The 25,343-nt window shown below is 32.9% G+C and overlaps 3 protein-coding genes across 3 annotated transcripts; all 3 read left to right on the top strand.

Moving 5' to 3' along the window:
• The first annotated feature begins 3,035 nt into the window (after positions 1 to 3,035).
• Positions 3,036 to 4,571, top strand: LOC132739374 (fibrinogen C domain-containing protein 1-A-like). Its single transcript, XM_060727065.1, has one exon. The coding sequence runs from the start codon at positions 3,149 to 3,151 to the stop codon at positions 3,884 to 3,886; it is 738 nt and encodes a 245-aa protein (XP_060583048.1). The 5' UTR covers positions 3,036 to 3,148; the 3' UTR covers positions 3,887 to 4,571.
• An 8,056-nt stretch (positions 4,572 to 12,627) lies between these two features.
• On the top strand, positions 12,628 to 18,592 carry LOC132739373 (ficolin-3-like). The gene is made up of 3 exons (XM_060727064.1): positions 12,628 to 12,940; positions 17,946 to 17,963; positions 18,285 to 18,592. The coding sequence occupies exons 1-3, from the start codon at positions 12,628 to 12,630 to the stop codon at positions 18,590 to 18,592; spliced, it is 639 nt and encodes a 212-aa protein (XP_060583047.1).
• Positions 18,593 to 22,402: 3,810 nt separating this feature from the next.
• LOC132739375 (fibrinogen C domain-containing protein 1-A-like) lies at positions 22,403 to 23,217 on the top strand. Its single transcript, XM_060727066.1, has one exon. The coding sequence runs from the start codon at positions 22,468 to 22,470 to the stop codon at positions 23,203 to 23,205; it is 738 nt and encodes a 245-aa protein (XP_060583049.1). The 5' UTR covers positions 22,403 to 22,467; the 3' UTR covers positions 23,206 to 23,217.
• The last annotated feature ends 2,126 nt before the right edge of the window (positions 23,218 to 25,343 follow it).

Below are 25,343 nucleotides of genomic sequence, written 5' to 3' on the forward strand. Positions count from 1 at the left end.
TTGGTCAAAAATACTCCGAGGATGATGTTTTAATTAGACCAGTCAGAGCCGGTTCGCCACTGGGTATCATATTTTTCAGAAAAGTTCTTGTTATTTTTGTAAATAATTCATTTCAAGATAAATTCTAGAAATAAATTATGTTGATAAAGTTCATTTTTCCACATCCATTGCTTTCCAACTCATTTTAAATACTAGAACTATCGCTGAATGCGATTCATACCCCCACCAATGTCCTTGACAGAAGACGACTTGGAAAGGTGGTTAAGGGAATTACTTTAGTGGCACAAATACATATACATATCTGGTGAAAAAAAGACTAATTGTACTGGTATTAGTATAAATATATAATGTCAAATCATGTTCGAAACAGTTACAAATAACCTTTCATTTTCCCAATGTACTACACATTTTCTAAGTCAATTTTTGACCTTCAAGTGTGGCATTGACCTTAAGCTTGCATAAGGGTGAGATGGGTTCTGCACATTGCCCAGTTGGGGTGAACATTTGAGTAAAGTTTGAAGAAAATCCTTCCATTAGTATAGAATTTATAGAGCGGACATAACATATTGTCTAGTATTGATTGTTTGTAAATTTAAAGACTAAATGTCACAGGGTGAGAAAAATGTGCAGCCTGACCGGGACTCGAACCCGGGACCCTCGGAATACCGTTCCGCGGCTCTACCGACTGAGCTATCCGGCCGCTTACACATTTTCTCCCCTAAATAGTGAACAGTTCTGAACCGTGACATACTTCATCACAATATTGAAATTCGTCCTCGAATTTCACAAAGCTACAGAGCAATGCTAATTGAACTCTGAGCTATAAGCATTCACGGTCCCCCGTTGGGCGCCAAATGTCACAGTCCACTCTTACGATATGGGAAAGGTGCTGCTAAGAGGTTCTGGGCTTGAGGGTTGCTATAAAAATACAGAAATACGCTCTCAGAAAATATTTATTATCAATGAATACGAAGTCTGGCTCGCGCCATGAAAATCTTCAGTAGGAGTGCAAAGACAAAATAATGACAAATGACACAAAATCATGAATGGCAAAATGTAGAATAACAAGTATGGGATCAATACAGACATTCATATTTACCTATAAAAATACAGAAATACGCTCTCAGAAAATATTTATTATCAATGAATACGAAGTCTGGCTCGCGCCATGAAAATCTTCAGTAGGAGTGCGCATGCGTGAAGGTACTTAGTGCGGAAATAGAATATTTAAGATTGAGGCCCGTACCAATGGTTAGTACATACTTGTTAATAAATGAATAAATGAAGAAATAAATGAATGAGTAAATGAATAAAAGGATGAATGTATGGAATATAGGATAAGGACACAAATATAGGACTTCACATAATCTACGGTGTACAATACGGGACATACATTTACAAATAACATCTAACATTAATACATCAATATGACCCTGCGACATAAGGGGCATAACTTTATCAAAATGCAATACAGAGTTATGAAACTTGATCTGCATATCTTATTTGTGACACCTCATATATCTTTTAAGTTTCAAGCAAATACCTGTGCTAGTTTCAGAAATATTCAATTACATGTTGAAATTTAAGAACATTTTCTAAGTCAATTTTTGACCTTCAAGTGTTACCTTGACCTTTAGCCAGCACAAAGGTAACATGGATTCTGCACATAACCTTGTTGAGGTGAACATTTGAGTGAAGTTTGAAGAAAATTCTTCCATTAGTATAGGATTTATAGAGCGTACACGACATATTGTCTAATATTTGATTAATGTAAATTTGAAGACTTAAAAAGGGGCATAACTTTATCAAAATGCAATACAGAGTTATGAAACTTGACCTGCATATCTTAATTGTGACACTTCATATATATTTTAAGTTTCAAGCAAATACCTTTTCTAGTTTCAGAAATATTCAAATACATGTTAAAATTTAAGAACATTTTCTAAGTCAATTTTTGACCTTCAAGTTTGAAGCCGGCAAAAGGGTAACATGGGTTCTGCACATAACCTTGTTGAGGTAACAATTTGAGCCAAGATTGAAGTTCTAAAATCTTTCAATTAGTGTAGGACTTACAGAGCGGACACGACATACTGTCTAATATTTCATCGTTTGATATTTGACCTTCAATTGTGACCTTGACCTTGAGCTGACACATGGGCAACATGGGTTCTGCACATCCCCTTGTTGAGGTGAACATTTGAGCCAACTTTGAAGAAAATCTTTCAATTAGTGTAGGAGTTACAGAGCGGACACGACATACTGTCTAATATTTCATTGTTAGATATTTGACCTTCATGTGTGACCTTGACCTTGAGCTGACACATGGGCAACATGGGTTCTGCACATCACCTGGTTGAGGTGAATATTTGAGCCAAGTTTGAAGAAAATTTTACAATAAGTGTAGGAGTTACAGAGCGGACACGAAATACTGTCTATTATTTGATTGTTTGATATTTGACCTTCAATTGTGACCTTGACCTTGAGCTGACACATAGGCAACATGGGTTAAGCACATCCCCTTGTTGAGGTGAACATTTAAGCAAAGTTTGAAGAAATCCTTCAATTTGTATAGGATTTATAGAGCGGACACGAACATGGAGACGGACGGGAGACGGACGGACCGACCGACGGACGGACGCGACAAAGCGAATCCATTATAGCCCCCCCCCCCCCCCACATTTTGTGGTGGGGTATAACAAGTGCGTTGTGTGATAAAGTATGGAAGCGGAAAGGTTACAAAAGAATTCGAGACATATATACTATTGGGAATGTCCGTTGAAATTGTTTTAAATTCTGACTTCATTCATTTTTATAAGCTATAAAGCCATAAATTCAATACAAAATTAAACCAAAGAGGTTAACTGATCTTGGACTTATTCATCAGTTATAATCGTAACCGAAAATGAAATTCAAATAAAATCCTCGCTCATTAAAATAATGTTCTGTTACGGGTGAAGTATTTGACAGAATTTAATCTACGTTTAAGTCAAGTTTAAAATTAAAGTGTATGTATGTATACACCACTTTAATACACCTGTTAATATAACTTGTTAAGAAATAATTTAAATAGTCCACCACATAACGCTTCGAATTACACAGTAATTCAGTGCTTACCTGCTTGGATACTGATTTATATATAATTGGCAAAATGGTCGAGTATACAATGATACTAGTTCTTGTTCTAAGTCTTCTGACATGGATCTCAACAAATAATTACTACAATTACACGTATTCAAAACCTCAGGATTGTCAAGATGTTCAAAATTACGGGCACAGTGAAAATGGTGTTTACACAATATACCCGGAAGGAACTTTGGGATTTCCCGTCAGGTGTGATTTTAATGATTCTACTTCCGGTGCATGGACTGTGATACAACGTCGCGTTTCAGCTAGTGACTTCTACAAAAGCTGGAATGAATATCAGGTTGGATTTGGAGATCTTAGCGACAATTTCTGGCTTGGAAATCAACAAATTCATATGATTACAAGGCAAGGCTGGTATGAGCTACGCATTGATATTGTATCTCCTGAAAATGAAGTGGCACATGCGTTATATAATGTGTTCTATGTCGGTGATGCGAAGTCACGATATGAACTGCTTGTTGATGGATATAGTGGAACTGCCGGGGATAGTTTGGGGACACATAATGGACATAAATTTACTACTAAAGATAAAGATAATGACATACACGAAGGGAACTGTGCAGTGGATTTTAAAGGTGGGTGGTGGTATGAAAAATGTCATTTTTCAAATCTTAATGGTGACTATGGTAACACTCAATATGCGAAAGGTTTGTCCTGGTATCATTGGAAAGGATATTACGTTTCAATGAAAACAACAGAAATGAAGATCCGGCGATGGCAGTCTCCGGATATGGGCTATTAATTTCTAGTATGGAACTAACACTTAGAGCTACATCTGTGTATGATAACATTTCAAGCAAACTTGATATCTTGAGAAGGGCTGTTCCAAATTCAAGATCCAGACCTACCAAATTGTTCAGTATTTGGTCTTCTATAGGTTGTAAAGTGATAATCATATAATTAACGCAAATTGGGGGTATGAACGTCTGACGATAAAATGAAATTATTCAATAAATAGGAATAGATTATGTATTAATACCCTTTTGAGTACAACCCTCTGTGGAAAAATTCATTCAGCGGAGTTCAGAAAATAGTTCAGTAGATGAAGTGTCAAAATCTTTGTCTAGAATAAGTCTTGCGGCCCAGCTCTCTTTTGGAACTTAATATGTTAATCTTCCAAGAAATATGTACATGTGCAGTTACCATAAATTATTCAATAATAGTTAAAACAATAGTAAAGATGTGGTAAAATATATGCATTGTAAAATAGTATACGTACAGGTATAGAAAATATGAATATTCTAATGTAACAAAGAGGTTCATTTTCTAATAACATTATCAAATGGCTTTGCCAAGTCAAGGTTTTATTAATTGTATAATACCCAATAATGTTTCTTCAGAGCTTCAAACAATTTGCTCAGTATACAGTATACACCATTTTATTATAAGATAGGTCTAATTAAATTATGTTCAGTTAAATGCACGAGATTCGCAAGTTTCTGTATCTGGATTTCCTTTTTTTGTTTGTTTGTTTGTTGTGTTACTGATCATGGAATAAAATAAAACATTTAACAGCTTACATACGTTGTACATAGGCAGTTTCATAGCTTGGGATTCAGGCGTTGATATTTTTTTGCATATTCATAACATACACGCTATTTCATACTCGTTCGTGTTTTCATAATATCAACGATTTGCCGAACTGGAACCCAGGATAGCAGTTTCATAATAAATATAGTAACGGTATAACGTACGATGAGACAATAACTACAAACCTATTTAAGAAAATCCAAACAAAACTGAACTTATGAACAGAAAAGTGTCCACTGTACATTTTCAGTTACAATGTGCGGGTCCCGTCGCTGGCGATTGTTTTCCATTGCAATTGTATTTGATACTGTTAAAACGGAGTATATCCAACCGATAGTACACAAGGTTAGCTTTTAAAAAAGCTAGTAGCGACTCGCTTCGTAATTTTTTTCCAGGGGTGTGTTTAAATGTAAAAATGACAGTTCTGTTAGCTGAAGAGACTTCAGCGAACATCAAAATAAAAGTGATATATAAAGTTATGGAAGCAAGTTCTCTCAGTTTAACAAAGAGGAATATGAGTTTATATGAAGATGCATGTAAACAGATAGAATGAAGTCCCTATGTCTATGCACATTTACTATATGGACTGTTGACCTTGACCAAAAAAATGTTAGATTGGTAGAATTCATAAAGATGTCTCTTTATACGTAGTTAAGTTGTAATATGTTATTTAGTACTGGAATGAGTGACAGACACAAGTCCAATACAGGAATATATTACTGAAGAACTCTCTTGGGTGTGGGCGAATTTATATTCATGGGGCATGATTAACATTTGATTTGTACAAGTTCTCAAGGCATTGGTACATATTCAATATTAAAGCTGGAGGCATTGAAGTTTATATCAATAAGACTTAAACATATTTTCCCTAAGCACTTTAATAAAAATTATGTCCACTTCATCTTGGCATGTGAAACATTTTAAACAAATGGATATGATGTAGATACATGAACACAATTTTAAAGTGGTCAACAAGGCAATACCACATGCCAAATATTTAAGGTTTAGGCATTAATAAGATATAAAGGCGTGCGTATGTGTTTCTATATTAGACGTGTCCTTGACCTTACGTAGAACAATATGAACAACTATGAAAGAGGACTCCTGTAGTGTGGTTAATGTGCAGTCTTTAGTTTCATTGTTACCATTTAAAGAGAAACTAAATTACACATTAGGGACAACAGATGAATAGGGATCCCAATTCCTGTTTATGTTCACCAGAGCACAAAATGCTCATAGTGAGCATAAAAGGGCATTATATTGTAAGAGGGCTTGGTATAATGATCATCTCCTGTACAAAGATTCAACGACAATAATCAACATAAATATAGTTTATTTCTTTTCCCTATATATCTAATACTCTCCCGGATCCCGGGCGTCCGGATCCCGGAATTCCACCCCCATCCTAAATACCGGAAAGGATAAAATGACAGGAAAAAAAGAAAAAGAAAAAAATGCACAGAACCAGATGTACACTTATGTTAATTAACCAACGAAAACTTACTACAGAGAAAACAGATGAAATCGCTAGATCAAAAGTCAGTGTAAATATGATTTATTGAAAAGAATTCATGAAAACAAACATTTTTATATCTTTGCGCTCAAAGCAATACTTGCTGCTTTTTAAAAATGGCGAGAAAATTGAATTTTTTTTGACGCTATGTAAGATCAAATTTGATTGGCTAAATTATTTTGGATTCCAGCCCTGACAGATAAATTTTGTAGAAAGCTGAAAGCCAAGCTTCGATTAAATTTTTGGATTTTCGCCGTGGCGAGCCGGCATATTATAGCATTGTTTATCTCAGCGCGAAAAGTACAAAAAGTATATTAGTTTGAATTAAATCGCTAAAATTAGATTTGTTAGATCTCTGTTATGACTCAAGAAGCTTAACTAGAATGCTGCTTTGCGCTACATTTGATGTAAAATACAAAATTAAATGGTAAATTTTCGTAGATAACCATGGATAAAATAATCGCTATTTGTCATTGCAGTGGTTCTTCCTCTGAAATGCGTTGATATAGCTTGCAACACCCGGATGGGAAAAGTTTGTTTATTCATTACGCAGTATCATGCAGCATTTTGGCCTGGCACAACCTTTGTTGAAGAACTTAAGTCTTGTAAACTTTAATTTGCAGTTATCTTTGTTAATAATGTATTTTCACATAGATCTAGAAATAAATTATGTTGTTAAAGGTCATTGTCCCACACAGATTGCCTACATACATATGTAAACAACTCTTTTAAATACACCCGAGTATTATGATAAAGTGTGGAAGCAGCTAGGAAGGTGACACAATTAAAGAATTCGAGACATATATACTAATGGAAATATCCCTTGAAATTATTTTAAATTCTGAGTTTATTATATCAGCTATAAAGCCATAAATTCAAAACAAAACCAAGCCAAAAAGGTAAAGTTCTTGGACTTATTCATCAGCTATTCGTTTCCAAAACCCTATGGGATTGTGGGTGGGAGCGGGGAAGTGACTTAAGTTTTAACCAGTGAAGTTGTTGAATTTTGCTTTCACATCAAAAATGTTAGTGATTATAGTTTGAATATTTAGTCAGAGCATGAAGAATTTGCGGACTTCTATAATTTGAATGATTTACATGCCTGTACGTTGAATTTGCTGGACTAAAGTCACAGTCCCAACTAATCTCAAGGCGAGGGCTATAAATGACTGGTGCAACTTTATACACCATGACATGTAAAATTGATGGTGATAAACATAAGCTGAAATCTTGATTCACATTCAAGAGAAAAAAAACTTTGTTTAAACTAAGGATGATCATTCATTTATATTTATATTTATACTTATTTATTCCAGATAGATTATGAAAACCATGCCAGATACTAAATGGCAAAGCCAGCAATTTTTATTAAAGAATATATATTCTGTTACCGAGTTTAATGTTTTAACAAACTATTAAGTTGGATTAGAATAAGATAAATTGCAACAGAAACACATAAAGATTAATATATGATGCGCGATTATTGTCTGAAATAATCAATATAATAATTATGGAAATGATGATAACTAATAAAGGAACTCCGCTGAGGTACAAAAGCCTATCAACATAAAATTTGAATTACTGCCATAGACCAACAGGAGCACTTTAAACAGTAAGTTTTGCAATTTTAAGATGATTAAAATATAAAGTTTGCGACCATACCTGCCATTAAGCATACTATCAGAGATGTAGATAACATCTATGTCTCTGATATTATTAGTGTTTTAAATTTCTTTTGTACTTTTGAAAATCTTTTTTTCTATTGTTCTATTATTAAGGCTTAAACTGCCATGAACTAAGTGAAAGTTTATTTCTTTTCAGGCCAAGATGGCAAACATTATTGATTTGAGTGCAGCCATTTCGGGGTCAGACCCTATCTGCCGGCTTGATTTGCCACTGTAAACTGTCAATAAATAACTTCAAACATTTAACAAAAACAGGGCATCTGTCTATTCTTAAAACATTTCCACAAGAATTAAAAGAAATCCCATTTCCCTACTGGCACAAGTGATATGACAATTATGCATTATAATCGTACAAGTTTAGGCTTTGAAGTCATTAGAATAAGTCAAAGAGTTTAATTTGGATATTTTTATATAAATGAAACATTCATGAAATATTAAGAGGATATTTTTTCGTTTGAGTGAAATATGGAATATATTTTCACAAACATGATAAAATGCAACATATTTTCACGAGCCGGGACGGCGAGTGAAAATATTTGGCATATTATCATGTTGAGTGAAAATATATACCATATTTCACGAAAAACGAAAAAATAACCCTTTTATTTAATTTCATTTTCAAAGAAAAATGGTTACAAACCCCCTTGCTTGCTCCGCAGCTGCAATTGTACAGCGCGCAGTAATATAATTGGTCAGGGTATCGCATTGTAACATGGCCAGCGATTGGCTGAAAAAAAGTGCAGGGAAAACCGTATGCGTCAATTTATACATGAGGTGATTGGATGGAAGTGGGGTATTTTTAAGTAAAAAAACTAATTTAAAAAGTAACACTACACTGTTTTCTGAAGAAAATGAAATATTTCATGAGTCTCTGTGATAATTTTGACTTAGATATTTGCATTCATAAAAAGTGTATGTCAGTCCTGTGATCAGCAGAAAATTTCAATGAAATGGGGGGTAATCCTCTCTGAAGTCATTTTGCAAAAAATTTGGTTGGCTACCCCTATATAACAAGAACATTTTCATGTGTCAGGCATTTCATTCTGCTAGAAAAATTAGCTCTTTAGCATGAAAACTCAATTTTAAGGTAGGATTAGGGACCATTTCTTATAATGTAAGTCTATGGAAATATCAATGTGAGTGTCTGATCAATTGGCGTCCGCGCGTCAGATTTTGTGAAAGGGCGACAGCAACTTCTCGAGCCTTTTATAGTTGTTCATAATAAAAGCCGATCATTCCGATCGGTATGAGGGTGCTTGATTTAGGAAATAGATATCAATTCTGAGTGCATTGTTGTAGAATAATGCACGGTTTGAGTTCAAATGCGTAGTAATATAATCACGAAGGCCGATAGGCCTGAGTGATTAATTACAACGCATTTGAACAGCGAACCGGAGAATTTCGCAATGCAAACATTTTCAAATTAAATAACCTTTTCCGTCAATAAATCGCGCTCTTCAAGGTATTTTTGGCTTGCAGCCACGGCTGCAAGCCATTTCATATGGAAAACTTGTTCCGGTTAGGTGGTTTTCTGCTTACATTTGTAAGTGCATGATTGAACGGGAAACCAGCTACAATCGTGCCAATCGCAACTTTACGGCCTTTTCCGTCACTCTTCGGATAAATGATAATAGCCGATGTAGTTCCGATTGCAATCGTGACAATTCGGGCGATTCCGTCATACTGCGGAATCAGACGAAGTAATATTACGGAAATCTAAGCTATTTTAGTTACTTCGGTAATCCCAGTTTGTTTATATAAATAGGATTCGTATTTTTACTTGATTTATTGATTTAAACCGTAATAAATTATAAACGAAATTGTTCCGTTTCAATTCCTTTTCAAGACGCAAAAGTTAATTTCTTTTATAATTGTTTTTTGTCTGTATTAGTTTTATAATACAATAGAGGATGTTGACTGTAGTAGTATTCCGTCTTCAAAGGGTGGTCCAAATCACACAGAATATTAGTGCATGATCGAGTTATATTTAGATCTACTGAACTTGGTGAAGTAATCTAAAAATAGCCCATGCATATCATTAACCTTACCACGTCCCAGGTGATGATCTATAGATAGCGCATCGTATCTGTGAACATGCTTATTAATTGGTACCACGTAACGAGGTGGAAATGAAATGTGCACACTTGTTTCCTTTTATTTTCTTATTAGTTTTAATTATTTTCTTTATTAGTTTTATACAATAGAGAATATATTTCAAATCGTTTTGACAAAAATATTCGTTTTTACAAAAATAAAAACAACTACAGTAAATATGTTGGGATGAAGGCACAACTGTGCAAGCCTTTCCTTTTAAAAGGAAACTTTATTATTTATCATTTTGTAGTACACAGTGGATTATTATGGTATGTCATTCCGAAAGCTGTAAATAGAATGATGAGTTGATGACCTAAATATTCCGAAAATCTATTTATAGAGGGATGTACTCCTGTCGGTAATTCCCGGTCTCTCCTGGTCTATTTTTACGACCGGCGAATAGTACCACACGTTTATTGTCCGGTCTCTCCCGGTTTTGGAGTAGATGTTTGATATCGTTACAGAACAGAACAAATCTTTTACAGAAAAATAAGCTTTTTTTCAAAATGAATGTTTGTCACTTAGTTTGGTTACAATAATTAATAAACACAGATCAACTCTCAAAATTATTGCTTATTATTATACATAAACATACAATTCGAAAAAAAAAACCAACAACACAAATCGCATGTTTTATTTTATCTATATGAGATAAAAACAATAAATATTTACAATAATTGAGAAAAAATGTACATTTTTATGGCATTAATATGACACTATCAACTTTGAAACATTTTATTTAATTTGTTATTCGTGTTTAGTAAAGATGCCGAGGAATTGTTCAAAGCTACAAATCAGATTTTATGAATTATTCAATTGATTGATAATTTAAGAAATGATAAAGAAAAATACAAATGTACATGTATATGGTTTAAGAATAAACAATATTATATATTGAAAGATTAACCATAATTTACTGACTTTTTCCAGTTAAGTTTTGACTTATAATCGTCGGTCATTATGACAATTGAATTCTTAAAATAATAGTAAACGTAAAAACTCAGTATTAAAATAGTGCATAAAACACAAAAAAGAAAAGAAAACAATATTCATAAAATCTGTATTTTTTTATTTAAAAATATATTACAATTAGTGTATAATAAACATTAATGCTCAACATGATCAACATGGTAATATAACAAGTGTCATATTGTTACTAAGTGTGAACAGATACCTTAAGAGGGGGTCTTCGCTAATAGCGATAACATAATAAGGGACAATTACACACGTGTGGTGTTGATCATGCGTTACTCATATGGATTATAAATGATTATATACATGTATATCCGTTGCTATTAATAATCACGATCATAAAGAAATAACAAGTAATATTCTAATTTCTAGCATGCCAATCAAATTTATAAATAATGAACAATGTCTTTCGTTCGTTCATTCATAAGTGATATACAATTCTGGTAAAAACCAATGAACCATTGAACAGTTTATCATCATATATCTACTAGTTCATCTGCACCTGCTGCATTTCTTGCTTGGACGCCCTTTGATGCTTTGCATCAATGCTTTTCTTGTTATTGTCTTGTTTTGCACGCGATATTTAGCGCTACATTGTGACGCCACGTAAACAACTCTTTAAACGTCTGTGCAGCGTTAATGACTGAATTAAAGATATTGGTGTTCGGATTTATTTTCTTAGTTTGACCATTTTTTATCATTCTAGATAGTTTGCAAAACAAAATTCAACAAAAAGTTTTTTGTATTTATCAGATTTTTCAAACAAAATGGCGAAAGAAGTCCCTTAAAATAAATATGAGTTTTGACTCCGCCCACTTTCATATTTATATTTCATATTTATTAAAAAAAATATGAAATATATTTGACTGATATAGCACCATATTTAATTAGTAAATTAAATAAAACAAACAAAATTGACATTTTCTTCAAGTTATTTCGTTGTTTCAACATTTTTTTTAAAGTGAAATTAGTAAGTTTTCATTTACAAGACATACATGTAGAATCACTACAACTTATATTAAGAATAATTTTCTTAATGTTCCGTCCATTTTTGTTTACGATAATAAAATTATGGAAAAGGTGTTTTAAATAAATAAAAACGTGTTCGCGTGTCTCAATTTATTGCATGAAATCCGAATAAAATCTTCCATGTTTTCTCATGAAGTCATTTTAATTATGTTCTGTTACGGGTGATGTATTTGGCAGAATTTATTTTACGTTTAAGTCAAGTTTAAAATGTGTGTATGTATACCATACTTCAATACACCTGTTAATATAACTTGTTAAGGAATAATTTGAATAGTCCACCACTTAACGCTTCGATTTAATTCAGTGCTTATCTGCTTGGATACTGATTATATATAACTGGCAAAATGGTCGAGTATACAATGATACTAGTTCTTGTTCTAAGTATTCTGACATGGATCACAACAAATAATTATTACAATTACACGTATTCAAAACCTCGGGATTGTGAAGATGTTCAAAAATACGGCCATAGTGAAAATGGTGTTTATACAATATACCCGGAAGGAACTTTAGGATTTCCCGTCAGGTGTGATTTTAATGATTCTACTTCCGGTGCATGGACTGTGATTCAACAGTGACTTCTACAAAAGCTGGAATGAATATCAGGTTGGATTTGGAGATCTTAGCGACAATTTCTGGCTTGGAAATCAACAAATTCATATGATTACAAGGCAAGGCTGGTATGAGCTACACATTGATATTGTATCTCCCGAAAATGAAGTGGCACATGCGCTATATAATGTTTTCTATGTCGGTGATGCCCAGACACAATATGAACTGCTTGTTGATGAATATAGTGGGACAGCCGGGGATAGTTTGGGGTCACACAATGGACAAAAATTTACAACTAAAGATAGAGATAACGACCCATACGAAAGTAATTGTGCAGTGCAATTTATAGGTGCATGGTGGTATGAAAAAGGCCATTCTTCAAATCTTAATGGCGACTATGGTAACACTCAATATGCGAAAGGTTTGACTTGGTATACTTGGAAAGGAAGTTACGTTTCCATGAAAACAACAGAAATGAAGATCCGGCGATGGCAGTCTCTAAATATGCATGGATAAAATTATATGACACACAGATAAAGAGAAAATGAACTAATACAATTATATCTCATACGAAATAATAATATTGATGAAAATGATAATAATATAATAATAATTATAAAGTTTTTATTTAACGAGAACTCACTTGAACAATATATCAATCTTCCATGAGGCCCTCAACAAGGAACAAGATAAATTTTTAACATTAAAACTATTAAAATACATAAACAAGATTAAAAGACAAGCTATCAATTTGTTGTATGGAATTGACACTAACAGAGCTGCATCGGTGTATGATAACATTTAAAGCATAAGGTTTTAAAACGGTTTACAAATGTAGCAGACTTGATATAATGAGGAAGGTGTTACCAAATACAAGATCCAGAATAAACAAATGACTTACGAAATTGTTCAGTACTTGGTATTTGTTTGAAAAGTTGAAAATCAGATGATGAACGCAAATTGGGAGTATGAACATCTGACGATAAAATTAAATTATTCAATAAATAGGAATAGATTATTCATTATCTTAAAAATCATAATAGCTTTTTGAAAAAAAAACCTCTGTAAAAAGGTCATCCAGCGGAGTTCAGAAAATAGTTCAGCAGATGGAGTGTCATAATCTTTGTCTAGAATGAGTCTTGCAGCTCAGCACTCTTTTGGAACTAAATAAGTTAATCTTCCAGGAATATGTACACGTGCAGTTACCATAAATTATACAAGAAGTGTTAAAACAATAGTAAAGATGTGGTAAAATATATACATTGTAAAACATTATACGTACAGGTATAGATATGAATATTCTTACGTAACAAAAAGGTTCATTTTTAAGAACATTAGCAATATGGCTTTTCCAAGACAAGCTGTTATTAATTGTATAATACTCAATAATTTTTCTTCAGACCTTCAAATAATTTGTTCAGTATACACCAAATTTTTTATTTTTTTTAGGATAGATCTGCTTAAATTTTGCTCATTTAAATACACGAAATTCGCGACTTTCTACAGCTGGAATTCCTTTTTTTGTTTGTTTGTTTGTTGTGTTACTTATCATGAAATAAAATAAAACAATTTGACAGCTTACATACGTTGTACATAGGCAGTTTCATAGCCTGGGATTCAGACGTTGATATTTTTTTGCATATTCATAACATACTCGCTATTTCATACTCGTTCGTATTTTCATAATATCAACGATTTGCCGAACTGAATCCCAGGCTAGCAGTTTGATAATAAATATAATAACGGGACAATAACTACAAACCTATTTAAGAAAACCCAAACAAAACTGAACTTTTGAACAGAAAAGTGCCAATTGTACATTTTTCAGTTTGTTTACGCATTATGCAATATCATGTTGCATTTAGGCACTGGCTCAACCTTTGTTGAAGAACTTAAGTCTTGCAAACTTTAATTTGCATAAATTACAGATTTGCTTTTCAGACCTCCTCACACTTAAGCGAAAGTATCCGACGCCATCTCTTAATTTTTTTTAGACAATTTAGACTTGAAGAGATTTCGTCACCATTACATTATTAATAGTCAGTGGTATTCGTATCTTTTGTTGTGAATTTATTTTTCTCCCAAAAAAATGTGGCGGATGAAATCATCAGTCTGTTTTTACAAACAGCAAAGATTCGACGGTTGGCGCAAAGGGCTGCAAGATGTCGGCTCATGATAATATTTCCTTATCATACGAATCTTCGCGATAGCTTACGAACTTGAACGTATTGTTGCTAATATGTACGTATTGAAGCTAATATGTACGTAATGAAGTTATTCTAATACGAATTCATGACGGGTTAAAGTGGCTGATAACAAATGATTAACGTTTAGAAAACGAACGGCATACCCGACCCTGCATACGAATCATTATGAAAGATGCTAATGGTAACCAATTTATATCATAAGTACATTTTTGCCATGTTTGTCGTGCTTTCCTGATACTCTTAACAAAAATAAATGACTACTATGATAATAAATTTACCGTCGCTTAAATGGAAATATATACATTGTCTATTGCTGCTGTATGTGTTTGGCATGACTTAACATATTATTAATATCCGTAGATATTTGAAGTGGACATATATGTGATTTATTTAATATTATTTTAGAGTCAGTTTTTCCCCAGATAAATGGACAGAGGGTGTTATATAAAAAGGGTGACTCAAGTGACGTAAAAAAATACAGGGGAATTACTGTCCTAAGTTGTTTATCGAAACGTTTAACCACTGTTATAAATGCTAGAATTGAAAACTTTTGTTCAAACAATTGTATTATATCAGACTGTCAATTTGGTTTCAGAAAAGGAAAATGCCATATTTATTTTACAAAATGTAATTCAACACTATCTTAATAATAATAAAAGGTTATATGTAGGGTTTATTGATTTAAAATCTTGTTTTCATAGCATATGTAGAAACTTGCTTTAGTTGAAAATGTATGAGTGGAGCATTCAAAAAATAGTGCGAATCATTAGAGATATGTATAATAAAGTTAAGTCATGTGTAAGATGTTGTAATTGTTATTCTGATTTCTTTAAGTATGCCGTGGGCCTAAGACAAGGGGGGGGGGTAATTTTGCCGATACTTTTCTCCCTTTTTGTTACATTTACAAAGTAACATAAGTTCTAGTTTGTTAATTAACGCTATTATTTTGATCTTGTTACTTTTTGCTGATGACATGGCTATTATAGGCAAAAGCCCGGATGATTTACAAAATAGCCTTGATTTATTGTATAGAATGTAGATTAGGAGTTAATAGATAATGATATTTAGAAAAAGGGGAAATATTTTTAACAATGAAAATTGGTTTTATAACGGACAAGAAATAGAAATTGTAGACCATTTTAATTATCTTGGCACAGTATTCAGCTACACTGGTAATTTTTCGTTGCACAGTGAACATTTGATTGGTAAATCTTTCAAAGCTTTAAATATGTTATTGTATAATTGTAAAGATTTTGATTTTAAACACACGTTATTGAGTCAGCTTTTTGATGCATTTGTTCGATCAGTTTTATCATACTCATTCGAGAATTGGGGCTATAATAATTCCAAATATATTGAACGTATACGCATGAAATTTTGTATGTTAGACAAAATACTTGTAACGCAAGCGTATATGGAGATTCAGGTAGATATCCTTTTTTTATAAATAAATATGTTAGAATTATAGAATTTTGGTGTATATTGGTAATTACAGATAATATTATCTTACAAAAAGTTTATGAACAAGGTTTATGCGATTGTCATAAAGGTTGTAATAATTGGGTTACTGATGTTAAGAATATGCTTGATATGTATGTTGTTTTTTTTTTCGATTATTTTGTTAATAATTTTAAAGTTGACTGTAAGAATTTTCCAAGATTATTTAAAGAAAGACTGTTGGATAATTATAGACAAGATTGGAATACAGCGATTGAAAACAGTTTAGTATTGGATCATTATAAAAGTTGTAAAACAACACTATCATATGAAAATTACTTAGATATTTTACCAAAACACTATAGATTTTTTTATTACAAGAATGAGAATGGCAGCTCATTCACTGAGAATTCAAACTGGAAGGTATGGTCAAAATAGAGTGCCACGTAATGGAAGATATTGTCTTTGCTGTAACAATGTTGATATAGAGGACGAATACCATTTCATATTGATATGCCCATGTTTCTTATAAATTAGAAAAAGGTTTATTAAAAAATACTACTATAAAAGACCTTCCATGATAAACTTTATTGAACTACTATGTAATAATCAAAAGAAAATATATGATTTAATCTGGCAAAATATATAAAAGAATCATTAAATTACAGAAATACTATTATTAATTCTGTCAGATATTTTTTTTCTGAATATATATGTGTATCTAAAGATTCTAACACTCACGTGATTTTGTCACTATAGACAAAGAAGGAAAAAAACTGGTGTTAAACTACCAATAAACACCGGTTAGGGACTACTTGTTTATAATTGATGCGCTGTTATGTTTTCACACTCGATTGTATAGTTTACAAAGCATTTTAAAGCAACAATAAAAAGCATTTTTATTTATATTTTCAGTTCGTATAATGCTTTCTTTTCATACAATACCGAAATAATATCTCACATACACTCACGCCACATTTTAGATCCATATCAGTTAATAAATATATTTTGACAAAACGGCGCCAATCCGTATAAGCAGCGTAATGACGTCATCCTAAGTAAACAACTCATTCATAAACAACATACATACAAGAATGATAAATGGGGCACTGACGTAAACACAATAAGACGTAAGTTTTTAATGTTGAAAACTTGATAAAATAACGTTTTTTTCTTATTATTTCTTTTGTTTAATAATTTCTATATCTTCGCAACAGTAGGGTGCGAAAATCGAACAGCGTTTTACGAAAATCGGCACCGGAAGTTATTTCCGCTTGAAAATTTAACATTAGTGATTTTCCTTATTTTATCGTGTTAGAATCGAAATCGGCCTGAGAGGTGTATATCGGCTATTTAACACCGGTTTTGTCGTTTTGATGCGAGACATTTAACCACTCAGGCCTACGGCCTTCGTGGTCAATTCCTACGCATCAAAATTCCAAACCGGTGTTAAATAGCCGATATACACCTCCCAGGCCGATCTTATTTCTTAAATATATAAATTCCATTCAACACTTTTATGTGTAGATTTTTTTCTGATGATATGTATGCTATGTAAACTTAATTATGTTTAAAACAGTTTATCTTGAACACTAGAGCGGGTGAACCTAATGCCGAACATGCTCTTAATTCCGGCCAAAATATTATAATTCATGTAATATTTCATGTTTAACACAATTCAAAAAAGTGACATCATCATTATGACCTCACTTTGTCTCTCTTTCCACCCGCGACATTTTAAATTCGAGGTTGTGTTGTTTGTTTTGATTTTGTGCATTTCAGGTTATACTTCAAATTTTGGTAAGTCAATTTATTTATAAGCTAACTTTTTACAAATTTTTACTAATATCATAAAATGTTGAGTATTGATGCTTTAGTCAAATTTTTTTGAAATCAATGATGTAGACAAAAATAAAAATCATGTGTGAAGCCCGTATGTATTAAGGTTGTATGACTTAAAAACTGGCAGTGTTCGGAATTACATACTGAACTCACTGAATGTTCCAAATTCCGAACAAAAGTTAAAAGAAAATAATTTGAAATTTTATTGTCATCTGCGGAAAATAATATTTAATGTAGTAAAGAGGGACAAAATACAAATACCTTTATTTTATTTTACAGTCATGAGCCGTCAAGTCGGGGTTAAAAGGCGAGCGTATGATCAAAGTATGGTCGATCAAGCTGCTGAGGTTGTTAGAAGCGGCAGTATGTCTCTCTGCGGGGCATCTAAACTCTACAAAATCCCAAAGACGACACTACACGACCGTGTAAAAAACAAGTATGCCAGCTCGAAGATTGGCGTGAAAACGGTGCTTTCACTTGAAGAGGAAACACGGCTTGAAAAATGGGCTCTACATATGTCTCGGATCGGCAATGAAAGAACCAGGAAAGAGCTTGCAGATGTCAACAGTTGTAAAAAGAATCATTGATGAAGACGGTAGAAAGGCCCCTTTTAAGGACAACCTACCTGGTAGGAAATGGTTGGATGTCTTTTTTTCACGTCACCCTGCTCTTAATTTTTGACCACCGTACAACTAGGGAAAGAAACAAAGGCAAAATAATGAAATGGTTCGAGGATTTGAAACAATACGTTACAGACGAAGTTGCTGATGCTTATTTGCTAGAAGATCCAAGTAGAATTTATAACGCAGACGAAAGTGGAATCTCTCTGTGTCCGACAAAGAATCGCAAAGTTATAGAAGAGACAGGAGCACCAGTTGTTTACCAGTATGGAAATTCTGATAAGACTCAAATGACCATAATGGCCGCAGCAAGTACCGTTGGTCATTATATACAACCCATGATAATTTACCCCGGGCAGCGGTTTGCGTACAACCCTCTTGAGGGATTTGAGGAAGCTGCCATGGGTGTTTCAGAGAATTTTTTTAATAAGTTCCTCATGTTCGGAATTAGGAACACCAATGTTCGGAATTACAATCATCGTTCGGTATCAGGGGCAGTTGGTAGATCTTTTGATCGGATGATAACGCCTTTATTTGTATTCGTTAGTGTTCTAATACCGGCCAAAATTGTAACATAATTACTAATTTAATGATATTGGATTGTCGCATTTTTGGATAAATCAAAATGTGGAATCTCCTGCTTCATTCAAGAATACTGTCAACTTAAGACTGCGTGATCATTTTATGCAAAATTGGAGAAGTACAATTAATAATTCCAGTAAATGTCTAAATTACAGGATTTATAAACAGGATTTTTGTTTTGAGCCATACCTCAGCAAGTTACCTATGAATTTAGCTTTAATTCTCTTTAAATTTAGAAGTATGAATCACAAACTTACTATTGAAAAAGGAAGGTTTGATGATATTCCAAGAGAACTTAGAACTTGCAACCTATGTAACAGTAACTCTTTAGGCGACGAATTCCATTATCTTTTTGAATGTTCACATTTAGTTAATACAAGAAAGCTGTATCTTGATAAATGTTTCTATGAACGTCCAAGTGCTTTAAAATTTGAAAAATTAATGAACAATAGTAATAAAGATATCCTTTTGAAACTTGCCATATTTTGCAAAAATATTATGTTATTATTTAAATTATGTTAGCTTATTAGATTTATGTCTTTTCTCTTTGTTTTTTTCTCGCAATGATTTTTGATTTTTCTCTCTCATCCTCCATTATCAGTCAATTATTACTGTAATTTTATTACATCATGAAGTTGTATGACCATTTATAATTTGCCATTTTGTAGTATTTTGTTTTTACATATTATTTGCCATTATGTATTATTTTGTATGTATGTACTGTTTTATGTTGTCACATGCCCATATGGGCCCTGACGTATTCAAATAAACCTTGAAACCTTGATTGAAGAGTTGTCTCTCTTTAGTTTAAAGTGCTCATAATTCCGACCGAAGTAAAACGCAGCTTAAGTGTTCGGTAATAGGTGCACCCGCTCTATAATATCAATTTTTGCTAATTTGTTAAAATAGTAACAGAATAAGGGAAACTTGTGCCTCTTTTGATTAATTTATTCGTGCCTGTAGATATAGTTTTGATAATTTTATACATTTACAAAAAAGTTTTATCATTTAAAACCATTCTGCATTATTATGAAAATAAACGTAAATCCGTGAACTTGCATAAACATTAACCAGTTTAAGCTGGTGTTTGTGAAAAAAGGAGCCTAAACATATGCAGAGAAGACTACTGCATCAACGCTAACATTGCAACTTTGAACAGTTCATCGTAGAGCCGAGAATAATTATACTGGCAACAAGGAAGTATAGACTGGTTTGATTTGGGGAAATGTTCATCCTAACGGCATTTTTAGTACAATTAGGTAGTTGTACTTACTTTCCTATTTCGAGTACCTGAATTCTTTTTTTTTGCTCTACCAAGGCTGTAGTCCTTGACCTTTAAAAATCAAATTCAAAATGGCCGCCATTTTTTTTTTTACTTTGATTCTCCCATAGGCAAGATAAAACACATCTTTTTAAATTTAATTTAAAGTTTTGCTTATTTTAGTCGGCTGAAGTGTGAACGAGAAGAATAAATGGGGAAAAAAATTTAATGCGAAAGAACATGTACTAGGACATGTTGTACCTACCGGAAAGAGCCAGTTCATCAAAAAGCCAATTTGTTAAAGTTCTTTATTTCGATTACAAGGGGCAGGACGTGAAGTGGTTGCACACTTGGTTCAAGCAAAAAATTTGGTTGCAAACATGACAAAATGGCTACTGAGTCATCAATTTCCACAACACTCGCGCTTATTTTCTCCAGGTAGGTGGGTTTGTATGTTATTTTGGAATTCTTTAATATGCCAATTTCTTCAAGCAACGCTTATGGCACACTCGGATTAAGGTCTCAGCTTCCTAGCTTTTGATTTGATGAAGTTATTGAGGATATTAACTGGTCGTGTAGATATCTTTAGATTTGACAGTGACAATACAGGGTAGTTTTATGCTCATTTATTCACAGCTGTAAGTTAAATGTCCACCAAAGAAGACAAATAAGTATCTATCAATACTGTCTTAATGCTTTATTTTACATGTTTCAAACAAAGCTTCAATAAACAACATATCTTGTTAAAGCCCACTCTGGTTGCAAACTTGTACTTCAAGTATTTGTGGTTGCAAACTTATTCGTCAAATATAAAACTGCCAAAGGATTTAACGAATATCGTATTGATCATTTGACAATTTATACAGTTGTGTTATTTCACTGGCTTTTAAATTGTTTTATATGGCTTTGAAATTTTAGCGGTTCTTTATTTAGTTGTAAATTGACTGTCCCAACTTTTACCTCTACCCTGCTTTTTGTGTCATACCTTACATGGTGCCTTTCCGGTAGTCCAGTGTGACAGTGACAAAATTCAAGAAAAGGAGATCTAAAAAAAACCCCAGAAGATTACGTCCGTTGTTAGATATAGAATGAATACAATTTGTGTTAGAAATAATTTTCTTAATGATACATATTAGATACTCCATTCAACTTTGATTACAATAACAAACGATGGAATAGTTGTTGAAATAAGTAAAAACGTGCTCGCATGTCTAAATTTCTTGCATGATATTCAAATAAAATCTTCGCTGTTTTTATCCGAGGCCAATAAAATAATGTTCTGTTAAGGGCACTCTGTACACCCTGTGTGAAACCACTCTATGCATGATGGTAACGCATTACCTTTTAATACGGAAGTGATAGAACAAAACGCAAATGGGGACAGTTGAAAAATTTAACTTTTTCCATACCCTGTTGGCAAAAAGCCATTACATCATTTTTATTCAAAGCATGCATCAAACACTCCTTTTGACATTACAAACCCAGCTTCGTTCAACATGCATGATAGTGTTTCGTCCATTGTTAGTTTAAAACCGAAAGTGAAAGTAGTTTTGAATATTTGAATTAATAGTAACACATTCGAACTATAAATTGCATTTGCAATATTAAACTCTGTAAAAAAGTGATCCCTTGGAAGCAATAAACGATTTTAATCACTTGAAAAGATATAGTGTGTTTTATAAAATAAAATCGTCATCCCTACGCGGACTTCTTTATGTCATAGTCATTTTACCCTCATTTGGGGTTAGTAATGCGTCGTACGACACAGGTCGATATTTGAGACCGGTGTGTATACGATGCTGTTACGGGTGAAGTATTTAACATAATTTATTCTACGTTAAAGTCAAGTTTAAAATGTGTGTATGTATACACAACTTAAATACATTTGTTTCTTATAACTTGTTAAGGAATAATTTAAATAGTCCACCACTTAACGCTTCGGTTAACAAAGTAATTCAGTACTGACTGCTTGGATACTGATTTATATATAATTGGCAAAATGGTCGAGTATACAATGATACTAGTTCTTATTCTAAGTATTCTGACATGGATCACAACAAATAATTACTACAATTACACGTATTCAAAACCTCAGGATTGTCAAGATGTTCAAAAATACGGGCATAATAAAACTGGTGTTTATACAATATACCCGGAAGGAACTTTGGGATTTCCGGTCAGGTGTGATTTTAATGATTCTACTTTCGGTGCATGGACTGTGATACAACGTCGCGTTTCAGCCAGTGACTTCTACAAAAGCTGGAATGAATATCAGGTTGGATTTGGTGATCTAAGCGACAATTTCTGGCTTGGAAATCAACAAATTCATATGATTACAAGGCAAGGCTGGTATGAGCTACGCATTGATATTGTATCTCCTGAATATGAAGTGGCACATGCGTTATATAATGTGTTCTATGTCGGGGATGCGAAGTCACAATATGAACTGTTTGTTGATGGATATAGTGGGACAGCCGGGGATAGTATGAAGTCACACAATGGAAAGAAATTTACAACTAAAGATAAAGATAATGACCATTATGAACATAATTGTGCAGTGCTATATAAAGGTGCATGGTGGTATGGATCATGCCATGCAGCAAATCTTAATGGTGACTATGGTAATACTGATTATGCCAAAGGTTTGTCTTGGGATACTTGGAAAGGATATTACCTTTCAATGAAAACCACAGAAATGAAGATTCGGCGATGGCAGTCCCTGAATATGCAGGGATAAAATTATATGACACACAATTTACGAGAAAATGAACTAATATAATTATATCTCATATGAAATAATAATAATAATAAAAATAATATTTAATGATGATGATGTAAAGTATAACGCACTTGAACAATGTATCAGTCCTTCTTGAGGCCCTCAACAAGGAACAATGTAAATTTATAACACTAAAACTATTAAAATACATACATGATATTTAAAAGACAAGCTATCAATTTGTAATTATTGAATTGACACTAACAGAGCTGCATCAGTGTATAATAACATTTAAAGCCTAAGGTTTTAAAATGGTTTACAAATGTAGCAGACTTGAATATAATCAGGAAGGTCTTTCCAAATTCAACAAATGACTTACATTCTTATGTTAAGTTGAAAATCAGACGATGAACGCAAATTGCGAGTATGAACACCTGACCATAAAATTATTGAATAAATAGGAAGGCGTCTGATTATTCATTATTTTTAACATCATAATAGCTTTTTTTTTTAAAAAAAAAACACACACACACAAACAAAAAATCCCAACCCTTTGTGAAAAAGTCATCCAGCGGAGTTAAGAAATATAATTGATATATGGAGGCCCTATTCGTCTGAGCTGCATTACAAGATTTTTTTCAACATTTTACTCGCCTTGGACATATTTCAATGAAGCGCGGGATCATCATAACGATGTTAAGGGGCGGCTCAAAAAAAGAAGTCTGATCCGCTGTGTCCACTGTGTTCTGTCATTTTGAAGTTATATGAAAATGTTATATTATTTTTTTAAGAATTGAGAAAGTCATCAATATAAATCCTCTTCAAGGTGTATTGCAAAAGAATTTAAATTATCTGATGACATCTTTCGTAGTTAAAGATAGTATATACTATGCAAATGAAAACAAAGCTAAGCTATATATGCGTGTTATCTTGATGTCAAACAAGCATTCATATCATGTGAACAATAATATTCTGATGCTCAAATTAGCAGAAACCGGACTTGACATCTCAATTTTAAAAATCATTCTGAATATAACAAAGCAAGCCTCTAGTTGTGTGAGATCTCAAGGTATACAGTCGGTCTTTTTCCCAATTTTACATTGAGCAAGACAGGGTCAGATGACTAGTGCATTAATGTACTTAATATTCATAAATGATGTAATGAATGCATTAGACTGCAGTAAGCAGTTTTAAACTTGACAATACATGGATGTCCAACATGCACTGATGGCATGGTTCTACTTTCTTTCTTTATAAAAAAATGGATTACAAGAACTTTAAAATATATGCTACAGCTACTCTCTACAAAACAGATATTTCTACAACACCAAGGAAACAAAATTTGTGGTTTATAATGGCAGTGATAATGATAATAAATTGAAATGGTATTTACTATTTAGGTACTAATAATCTAGAAGTGCGCAACGAATAGTGTACATGAGCCAAAGTAGTGAGCGAGAGCTGCACAAAATTACGTAAAACACCTGTGGTGTACATTATGACGGCTTACATCCTCTAACATCGAAACATCTATATGAAACTGTTGTTTTATCTAAGGCTCTATAAGGCTTTGAAATGGGCTATCATAGTCACAAATCCAGCTACTAGAGAGAGAACGCACATAGACAGTGTGTTAAAAATATTCAAAGGATGCCAAAATATACGAAAACAGAAAAAGCCCTGAGTCTACTTGGAATCTACCCAATTGAATACTTTATAGATAAGAGGAAATTAAGCTCCAGTTAAATTTGGCCGGTTGTGTACTTTGGATAGCTCAAAAGAATCAAATATATGTTCATTAAACGATTGTTAATGTTCATGTCAACCCCTCAAACATGTACAGGTTTCATATCAGACATTTACAGAATCTTAGGAAAATAGGATTCAACTAGCCTGCTAACAAATTTCATAAACGATGCGATATTTCCCTCTAAAATTCTATGATATATTTTGATATCAAAATCTTTTTATACCTTTGCTTCATAATGCGTTTGTTTCATGTGCTATATGGAAATTTTGTCAGATGTTAGATACTGTATTAAAGCTATTTCTGCTTTAAGTCGATATTTTTCTTATAAATTCTTGTGTGTTTGTAAAACGTGTAACTTAACCTCCTCTATTGTTATTCATCTAACATTGTTTTGCTGTATGTGGTT

This window comes from Ruditapes philippinarum, unplaced genomic scaffold (genome assembly GCF_026571515.1).
Source record: "Ruditapes philippinarum isolate M1 unplaced genomic scaffold, ASM2657151v2 ctg13317_1_1_1_1, whole genome shotgun sequence".
NCBI lineage: Eukaryota > Metazoa > Mollusca > Bivalvia > Venerida > Veneridae > Ruditapes > Ruditapes philippinarum.